The sequence below is a fragment of the Leptonychotes weddellii genome, chromosome 10 (genome assembly GCF_054177405.1).
Source record: "Leptonychotes weddellii isolate Sample4059 chromosome 10, ASM5417740v2, whole genome shotgun sequence".
Classification (NCBI taxonomy): Eukaryota; Metazoa; Chordata; class Mammalia; order Carnivora; family Phocidae; genus Leptonychotes; species Leptonychotes weddellii.
In genome coordinates, this window is record NC_138378.1 from 14,856,740 (window position 1) to 14,867,261 (window position 10,522).

Genomic DNA, 10,522 nt, shown 5'->3' on the forward strand with positions numbered 1-10,522 from the left:
TTTGATAACACTAGGCATAAGGCTAAACATCCACCCAAAAACCAAAAACAGAATTTTTCCAAACTACATGTGAATGCGTAAGATTAGCTGGGTGAATAGCTGGGAAAGTGTATTCCTGGGACAGGGCACAGAAATGTGCAGGCCCAAAGGCGGGAATAAGCTTAGCATATTTAAGGAGCGGAAACAATGTCAGTGTGGCTACAGCTGAGAGACAGAAAAAGGGACATGATAGAAAATGGGCTAAATGAGAACCTCAGACTTCAACAGGTCAAGCTTTTTCAAAACACAAAGCAGGACTAGTTCTCCACATCTCAAAGCCCACCCAGAAACTGCTGCTTCCAGGATGACCTAGGAAACAGTCAACCAGCCATTTGCTCTTCACAATTACTAAGGACTTAATAACACAACAGCAGGTAAGGTACTATGCATGTAACTTATGAAGAACTTTTACAAGTATGGCCTCACTGGAGTTTCCAACAACTTTGTAAGATTCATATTGTCTCCATTACACAGACTCAGAAACAGAAACCAAGAGTAACTTGCCTGGGACACCCTGCAAGTAAGACATGAAAATAAAAACTTCTGGGATGCCTGGGTGGCTCACTCAGTTAAGCAGTTGCCTTCAGCTCAGGTCATGATCCCAGGGTCCTGGGATGGAGCCCCACATCGGGCTCCTTGCTCTGCGGGGAGTCTGCTTCTCCTTCTGCCTGCCGCTTCCCCTGCTTGTGTTCTCTCTCTCTGTCTCTGACAAATAAATAAATAAAATCTATTTTATTTTGGGTAGATAATAAATAATAAATAAATAGATTTTATTTATTTATTTGAGAGAGAGAGAATGAGAGAGAGAGCATGAGAGGGGGGAGGGTCAGAGGGAGAAGCAGACTCCCTGCTGAGCAGGGAGCCCAATGCGGGACTCGATCCCAGGACTCCAGGATCATGACCTGAGCCGAAGGCAGACGCTTAACCAACTGAGCCACCCAGGCGCCCAACTGGAAAACTTTTGACCCAGAGATTCTAATGCTAAGAATCTAGCCTTGCTAAAATATTAGCATAAATGCACAAAAATTGCATGTACAAAGACATTCACTACGTGCTTTATTTATAGTAACAAGTATAAAATTGTTTATAATAACAACATGGAGCAGAAGTTAAGAGTATTGGCCCTGGGGGGCGCCTGGGGGGCTCAGTCGTTAAGCATCTGCCTTCGGCTCAGGTCATGATCCCAGGGTCCTGGGATCGAGCCCTGCATCGGGCTTTCTGCTTGGCAGGAAGCCTGCTTCTCCCTCTCCCACTCCCGCTGCTTGTGTTCCTGCTCTCGCTATCTCTCTCTCTGTCAAATAAATAAATAAAATCTTTAAAAAAAAAAGAGTATAGGCCCTGGAACAGACTGCCTAGGTTTGAAACCAAGTTCTGAAACTTATTAGTCATGTGACCTTGGGCAATTAACCTCTCTGTTATCTCATCTATAACCTTAGTGTGTTGCTGTGATGATTAAATAGGTAAAAATGCCTCTCTCTCTCTCTCTCTCACACAGACACACACAAATGCCTGTCATATAGTAAGTGCTCAATAAATGTTAGATTTAACTATTAAAACAAAGTATCATAAATGACCTCAATGTTCAACAATAGGAGATTGGTTACGTAAACTGGGATAATTCCAATTTAATCTAGTCATTTAAAAGGATATGGTGCCTATCTATATTTTTATATATGAAAAAAATCTAGAAATCTAAATACCATATTGTTAAGAATAATTATCTTTGGGGAAAAGGGCATACATTTATAGTGGAGGACTTCTATTTTCTTCCTTTTGAACCGCTCAAATTGTTTTTTTTGGTGAGAATGACTTTTATAATCAGAAATGATAACTCCTCACTTTGAAAAAGGAAACTCTTCAAAATGACAAATGCACCCTCTTTAGGTAGCCTCAGAAAACACACTCACTGGGCATTGTTTCCACTGCTTTCCTCATCAATGATTCCAGGCACGGCCTTCCCTGCAGCTCGGCTAATTTCCCTTGAAGAAAAAAAATTAAATCTAGTAAACAAAAAAAATTTAGGAATTTCACACACCATTCATTAATAGTAAGTATGAACTAACTGCAAGGATTTTGCAGACTTATTCAAAATATAATTCTTAAAACTTAAATAAAGGTACACCTACACACCTACACCTCTTTGGGTAGCTTGCGAAAGTTAACATTTAAATATGAGGATCAGGGGTGCCTGGGTGGCTCAGTCATTAAGCGTCTGCCTTTGGCTCGGGTCATGGTCCCATGGTTCTGGGATCTAGCCCCTCATTGGGCTCCCTGCTCCGCACGAAGCCTGCTTCTCCCTCTCCCACTCCCCCTGCTTGTTTTCCCTCTCTCGCTGGGTCTCTCTCTGTCAAATAAATAAAATCTTTAAAAATAAATAAATAAATAAATAAATATGAGGATCAGTTCTTCTTTCTTGAGTCCTGAGGGAAGGATCAAAATTCTAGACCACATTCTAGACTAGACCCACATTCTAGTCCTATATTCTCGACTCCTTATCATCAGACCCAGCAGAGTGCCTGGCATATAGCAAATTCAAGTGTGGAATGAGTAACTTTTTTTTAAAGTTTTTATTTATTTATTTTGACAGAGAGAGACACAGCAAGAGAGGGAACACAAGCAGGGGGAGAGGGAGAGGGAGAAGCAGGCCTCCCGCTGAGCAGGGAGCCCGATGTGGGGCTGGATCCCAGGACCCTGGGATCATGACCCGAACCGAAGGCAGACGCTTAACGACTGAGCCACCAAGGCGCCCCGAGGAATGAATAATTTTGAATATAGGGAAAAGCCCACAGAGAGGGCACCTGATGTTGCTTCTCTCATGCATTCATTTCCCACTTCTCCAAAGCCCCTAATTTATCCTTTAAGATCCAGTGAAACAGAAAAAACTGACTTCATCCCAGGCTCCAGGGGTAGAGAATATCACCTAGCTATACCACCATCAGGGCATTCTATGCCCTCTGCCACAGTGACCAGTTCAGGATGGGCATGTGGCCTAGGCCAGCTCAAACAGCAAATCTTGGGACTACTCTTGCTGGAAATGCTGAGACCAAGGCAGGCTCACTTGCCCTAGACGGTGTGGCATGTAGATATAAATCTGGGAACTACTAAAACTATTCAGCCCATACACACAGGAGAGCAGAGCCAAGAGAACTATAGAGCAATGGAACTGGAGCTCTGACAACATCATGAATTTTCAGTTAATCCACACCCAAAGCCTGCCCTATTTCTGGGGTTTTCAATTACATGAATCAATAAAATCTCTTTATTGTTTCATCCCATTGAGAGGCTAGGGTTTTCTATGCTTGCAGCTGAACGCATTCTGACAAAAAGGTGAATGTGGAATAAGGTTTCAAAAGATGGGAGGAATATAATTTGAGGAATGAGAAGTAATATAATAAAATAAATTATAATATAGTAAAATAAAACAAAAAAGCAAGAAAGGAAGAAAGGCCAATGAAAAGAATGTGTGAGAAGAGACAAGAGCAGATAGGAATCATTTGTAAAAACATTTCTGTTTTCAACACGCTTACCTATTCAGGACTCCGTTGGAAACTAGAGCTTCCTTAGGATGGAAATACTTATAATATACATTTCTAACCACAGCATCTTTAAGGGGAAAAGAGAGGAAGTTGCATCTTAGATTAGAAATAGGTTTGATATTATAGACACATATAAACTTTGACCTGTAAGGAACCCTAGAACTCTGTTCCAATTCCTCCCATTTTATACATGGAAGAAGCCTAGCCCCAGAAGCCTCAGGACCATGCACCCTCAGCCCAGGGCTCTTTCCATTGTATTATTAGGTCCAGAGGGCTACAATATGAATAATAAATAGGAAAAAACAGCCTCTACTAAAATAACAATAATAATAAATTACCATTATTAACCATGATTCCATATTCTTCTAGAAGAAAGTTAATATTGGTGTCAAATCTGGATTCCCCACCCTCTCCTAGCATCACAAGGATATCACCGCCACCGTCAAGGTATTTCTTCAGGACTTCAAACTACACAAAGGAAAGAAACAATCTATGAATACACCCGAAAGACTTTTGTCCAAAGTACTATGCATAAGACCTTAACTACCTGAAAAATAAACAACTCTGTAAGGCACTTAAGTATAAATGTATATAAGATAATATAAAATTACTCTCTACATAGGATTTCCAAGCTTGTCTTTAAGCATAAAGTTCCAAAATACTCAAACTGAATTGACATTTTCCACACTATCTGGAAAGAAACCAAAAGTGGAAACCATTAGCTAAAGGAAGCTCACAGGTCATTGAGCAGCAGTGCCGGTCTCAGCCTAGGAGACAGAACCAGCCCTGGTTGAAAATGATTGCTCCAGGCCATACCCTCCCCTCACTGCCAGCCATGGACATCAGGATGAAGGCATTGCATTGCATACCACCCCCAGGGAGGAATTCTGTTCCAGTCATTGACTGATCAAGCCATAGTGAGAAATGCATGTTATCTGCTTATCTCCTGGGAGCCTCTCTCTTGCTTTCCCAAAGCTGGGGAGGGAAGAAAAATCTAGCACTGATCTTGTTGACCCAGCCTGAGAAAACCTGGGGTGAGTGGTCTAAACCAATAGTCTCTCAACTTTTTCTCAAGCACCCTGTAAGAAAATGTGAACACGCACTCTGATAGGTATATAAAGTATGTATATTTATATAATTATAAAACATCCTCCCAAAAAGGGAAATTTTCAAGGATAATAAAGATATGACAAATACAATTTCCTTCTGGCACCTCAGTGATTCACCACATACATCCCACTTTGGAAACACTGGCTGAGCCCAGCTCTGCAACAGCAAAGCCTCCTGCTCTCGCACACTCCCTAGATTTCCTTCTCTCCTCCAGCCCCCTCAATATAGAAAACATAGTGCAACAATTAACATCACCAAGGGGGTTTGCTCCCAAATGAGACATAACTTCACAGATCCTGGACTCTCCACAAGACTGTCCACTCATGGGGATCCTACATACGTATTTTTAGCCTCTGTTTCAAAATGTCAAATATAAAGAAGCGCTCTAGTGTATGTACTACTAACGCTCAAGTGTTAGCAAACCGAAATATACATATTCTTCTAGTGCCTACATGCCCAAAGATTGACAATTTGAAGTACACATATTCTTTCATAAGTCATCTTCCTTTAACTTCTTTACATTACAGTTAAGACACTTTTTTTTTTAATGGTCGTGGGTTATAATATCTAGGCTTCTCAATTCAGAATAAAGGTACATTTATAATATAGATAGCGGTGCCTGGGTGGCTCAGTTGATTAGGCATCTGACTCTTGGTTTTGGCTCAGGTCATGATCTAAGGGTCGTGGGATTGAGCCCCACATCAGGCTCTGTGCTCAGCATGAAGTATGCTTGAGATTCTCTCCCTCTCCCTATGTCTCTCCCCCCATTTGCACGTGCTCTCTCTCTCCCCCAAATAAAATAAATAAATAAAATCTTAAAAAAAATAATATAGATAGATGTTGAGCTGACAGAGTTGGGAAGCATGGTCTGGGCCAACTGGTGGTAAGTGAATACCACCACCAAGCAAATGTGTAAGACAATGAAGCTGAAGTGGGAACAAAGAAAAACTAAATTCAGTCTAGCTTCTAGCTTGATTCTCACATCTAATATCAGACATATTATGTCCTGTCATAGAAGTTTCTGGAGGACAACATCAAAGAGGGATCATATAGTCTATGAGGGGTGAACTGACCCCTTTATTGGTCGTAGGAGGCCAGCAACAGTGCCCAGGAAGGCAGCGATCTCTGCCTGGAGGAAGACCTCTGCTAACCATCTGGATCAGCTTAATGGAAGAATAAAAACACAAGGGAATGTTGGTTCTTAGAAAGAAGTTACACGTTTTTCTGCCTTTCCTTCCCACCTCACTCTATCTCTAAAGAGAAGGCATGGTGCAGGGAATGGTCTGGTGGGAGAACATTTTATTAGGCTAAATATGCCTCTCAAGGGATTCTATCTTTTGAAAGCCACTGCCTTCCATCCATAAGAGCCTGAAGTAAGGTTTGACCTAGTGCCTGTTCCCTGTTGGGAAAAGGACCAGGCACCGGTCTCGGATGCCCTGGCTTTTCTTTCTTTTTTTTTTTTAAAGATTTTATTTATTTATTTGAGAGAGAGAGAATGAGAGACAGAGAGCATGAGAGGGAGGAGGGTCAGAGGGAGAAGCAGACTCCCCGCCAAGCAGGGAGCCCGATGCGGGACTCGATCCCAGGACTCCAGGATCATGACCTGAGCCGAAGGCAGTCGCTTAACCAACTGAGCCACCCAGGCGCCCCTGCCCTGGCTTTTCTGAGGCTGCTTGTTCCTCAGCAAAGACCTGATCACCTCTCTCTTTGTCTTCACTAGGCAGAGAAGGGAGGTAGCAAGGGAGAAACTACTGGAGTGTGAGGCTAAAAACCAACAAGGAATATGGTATTCCTTCACATGTCACTGCCCACTGTGTGTACATTTCCCTCAGGGTCTCATTGGGTGGGGGCAGCTGGCCAACTCCATGTTCCTAATAGGAATTCCTGCTCCTTCTCTCAATTAACCTGATCAGTTATGTCTCTCTCCATGCCCTTCTCTAGAAGGTGGCCTTGCAGTCAGGTCAACAAAAAAAAGAACAATAGAAATGCTTCCGTAGACCTCCTCCCTGTGTCCCCACCCAAAGTCAAGAGCAAAAGACCGTGGACTGCCCCAGTCTAAGGACCACACCAGTTCCACCCTGCCCAAATTTCTCTACATCTTTGCCACTACTTGTGTTCTGGGTTCTACGTTTATCATTCTTTGCCTATTCTATGAAATAGGATAAAAAATAGCTTCATTTTAAAAGGAATTTCCCGGGCGCCTGGGTGGCTCAGACGGTTAAGCGTCTGCCTTCGGCTCAGGTCATGATCTCAGGGTCCTGGGATCGAGCCCCGCATCGGGCTCCCTGTTCCAGCAGGGAGTCTGCTTCTCCCTCTCTCTCTGCTGTTCCCCCTGCTTGTGCTCTCTCTCTCTGTCAAAAATAAATAAAATCTTTAAAAAAAAAAATAAAAGGAATTTCCCACCCCCCGCATCGGGCTCCCTGCTCAGCAGGGAGCCTGCTTCTCCCTCTCCCTCTGTCTGCCGCTCCCTTGCTTGTGCTCTCTCTCTCTGTCCAATAAATAAATAAAATCTTTAAAAATAAATAAATAAATAAATAAAATAAAAGGAATTTTCCCATTTTCAAAGCAAAAATATGGCAAACAGGTATGGCTAGTATTTCATTAGCCTCAACTATGTGTCTGGCACTTTACATACATTATCTCAGTTAATGATCATAACTCCATGATGAAGAAAAAGAAAGGGAAGTGATTACCTTAAGGCAACACAGCGTATGGTGAAGAGGGATTTAAATCCCATGCACCTAACCATCTTACCGTATTTCTTCTTTTTGGATATTTCTTACCTCAGCTGCAGTAAATTTTTCCCTTGGCCCAGCTGTAATCCACAGTTTCACCCCAATTAGCTTCTCAGATGTGATTTCATCTTTTAAGCTAGAAATATGATTTTTAAAGTGTTAGATCCATAATTCAAGCCAATTTAGGAATTATTTTAGCCTCTAGACTACATGGAACCAGAGACCGCAGAGGCCCAGAGATGAAGGGATTTAGAGGTACCTGGTACAGCCTCTCTCCCAAAGTAAGAATCCCCTCTATAGGCTTGTCCCCAGATCAGCCTCTGCTCAAATACTTCCTATAGGCCAAGAAGTCCAAATTAAACCATACAAGAGTATAAAGAGTTCTCCAACTACTAATTCAATCAGCTCTGCTATTAGCTGGTATGATTACATATCATTACCCATTAAGAAAAACCATTTACACACACACAAAGACAGAGAGGTATTCTCATCTTTCCTTTCCCTAAACTGAAGTACTCACCCAAGTTAAAATATAGAGAAAGACTCTAAACTCTTAAAAAGTTGTATATGTATAATTAGAATAATTTTTTGATTTGTGATTTGGGAGACAATATGCCAATTGCCAATTTTCAAAAGAAATGTTTTTATAATCATTTAGTTACTTCTGAACAATCCTTAAATTGAACTCCTCCTACCTAAACAACTGCTTACATAAGAAAATAAAGGCTTTCCAATTATGACCAGCAGGCTATTGTTATCACTTAGAAGGGAAAACAATATACATGGTCACCTCTGAATCTTCCAATTACTCCGAAGTCTTTTCTGCATGGATTTATAGCCATTGTTGGTGGTAAATACTTCTTTTTTGTATGCATTGAAAAGAATGGTGCTCCGAAGCTCTTTCTCCATGGTTACCTTATGGAAAAAAAGAAGGGATCAGAAAAAGGGAAACAATAAACAATATCCCAAAAGACCCTAAATTGAATAGTCTTCTAATTTATCAAGAGAGGGCATACAGCTGCAACCTAGCTATGAAATCCCTATGATTCTCAAAGGTTGAGAGTGAAATGCATAATCACAGCCACAGAAATATAAGGCCAACTTTGGCTTTTGTCTCTGTTTCTTTTTTTTCTTCCTTTTTTATTTATTTGACAGAGAGAGAGAGAGCGAGAGCAGGTACACAAGAAGGGGGAGTGGGAGAGGAAGAAGCAGGCTTCCTGCCGAGCAAGGAGCCCATCCCAGGACCCTGGGACCATGACCTGAGCTGAAGGCAGATGCTTAACGACTGAGCCACCCAGGCGCCCCAGTGCCTCCCGTTTCTTGCCCTGGCCTTCCCACCAGCCTATTCTCACAACCCTGCCCTGCCATCACCCTATCTTTATGCCCTCAGACCATGTTTCCCACTTGATTTCTCACTGCTAACTACTGTTAAGTGTGAGGCACAGTCTTCTAGATTCTTTTTATACATATGTTAACTTACAATTTTTTTATGATTATAGGATCCTATAATATGCACTATTCTGCAACACACTTTTTTTTTTTTTAAGATTTTATTTATTTATTTGACAGAGAGAGAGACAGCCAGAGAGGGAACACAAGCAGGGGGAGTGGGAGAGGGAGAAGCAGGCTTCCCGCCGAGCAGGGAACCCGATGCGGGGCTGGATCCCAGGACCCTGGGACCATGACCTGAGCTGAAGGCAGACGCCAACGACTGAGCCACCCAGGCGTCCCTGCAACACACTTTTTTAACCTAACCTTATATCTTTCCATGTCAGTACACGTGGATCTACCACATTTTTTAAAACTGCTACACAATATTGCATTTATGGATGTACCATAATTTAACCAATCATACAGATGAACATATTTTTTCAAAATTTTTGCTAGTAAAACAATTCTACAAACATTATCCTTTTTTTTTTAAATTCTATTTATTTATTTAACTGACAGAGAGAGACAGCGAGAGAGAGGACACAAGCAGCGGGAGTGGGAGAGGGAGAAGCAGGCTTCCCGCCGAACAGGGAGCCTGATGCGGGACTCGGTCATGACCTGAGCTGAGGGCAGTCACTTAACCAACTGAGCCACCCAGGCGCCCCTACAAACATTATCCTTAAACATGATGTTTTTCTGCACTTTCCATATTTGTAGACTAAATTTCTACCTGTTGAATGGCTAAGTAAATTATTTCCAAATTGCCCTCCAAAAATTGTATTTTTTACTTCCCTTAATACTAATGTATTTGTTTGTAAATAATCCTATTTCCAATCTTTTTCATCTTTGCTAGTAAAATGAGCAAAAAAAAAAAAAAGTCCCCACTGTTTTAATTTGCACTTTGACATTAGTAAGATGGCTATCTTTCATTGTGTGTATCGGCCACTTGTATTTCTTCTGATTTTCTTGCTCATGTACTATGTTCATTTTTCTATTGGCTTTAATATTTTTCTACCTAATCATTAAATACTTTCATAAATGTACTTGTCTTTAGACTTAGCTTCTAGTACCTTTTTGGGTTTGGCTTGGTGGAATTTTGTAGGACATACAGAAGGTTTTAAATTTTACAGAGTCGAAAGTATTCATCTTTTCCTTTCTGGCTTCTGGACTGCATGACATATTTACAAGAGTTTTTGCTGTGCCAAGATTACAAATACATACAACAATGCTTTCTTCCAGTACTTTGTTATGTTGGTTTTTAAGATTTAAATTCTGGCCTATTTGGAACTTATTTTAGTGATCAAAATAAGGCTCATTATTATTTTTTTTTTTTACTAGAAAGCTGCCGGACACCAAAACACCTTTTCTTCTTTTTTCAAAGACTTTATTTACTTATTTGACAGAGAGAGAGACAGCACAAGCAGGGGGAGCAGCAGGCAGAGGGAGAGGGAGAAGCAAGGCTCCCCGAGGAGGAGGGAGCCTGCCACAGGGGGCTCAACCCCAGGATCCCAGGATCATGACCTGAGCAAAAGGCAGACACTTAACCGACTGAGCCACCCAGGCGCCCCAAACTACCCTTTCAATGCTGATTTGAAAGACCACCTTGATGGGGCACCTGGGTGGCTCAGTTGTTCAGCGTCTGCCTTCAGCTCAGGTCATGATCCCAGGGTC

General features: G+C 41.7%; 1 protein-coding gene across 7 annotated transcripts in view; it reads right to left on the bottom strand.

Moving 5' to 3' along the window:
* Positions 1-10,522, bottom strand: part of LOC115940228 (intraflagellar transport protein 52 homolog) — a 33,050-nt gene that overhangs the window by 21,463 nt on the left and 1,065 nt on the right. For 4 of the 7 annotated variants that reach the window (XM_081832742.1, XM_081832747.1, XM_081832749.1 and 1 more), the window contains exons 2-7: positions 8,211-8,335; positions 7,469-7,556; positions 5,759-5,848; positions 3,914-4,043; positions 3,567-3,642; positions 1,947-2,018 (exon numbers count right to left, since the gene is read on the bottom strand). In XM_081832742.1, coding sequence (XP_081688868.1) covers positions 1,947-2,018; positions 3,567-3,642; positions 3,914-4,043; positions 5,759-5,848; positions 7,469-7,556; positions 8,211-8,335 — 581 coding nt within the window. The remainder of the gene's footprint in view (positions 1-1,946; positions 2,019-3,566; positions 3,643-3,913; positions 4,044-5,758; positions 5,849-7,468; positions 7,557-8,210; positions 8,336-10,522) is intronic. The other 3 variants (XM_081832746.1, XM_081832748.1, XM_081832745.1) reach the window with 2 other exon arrangements.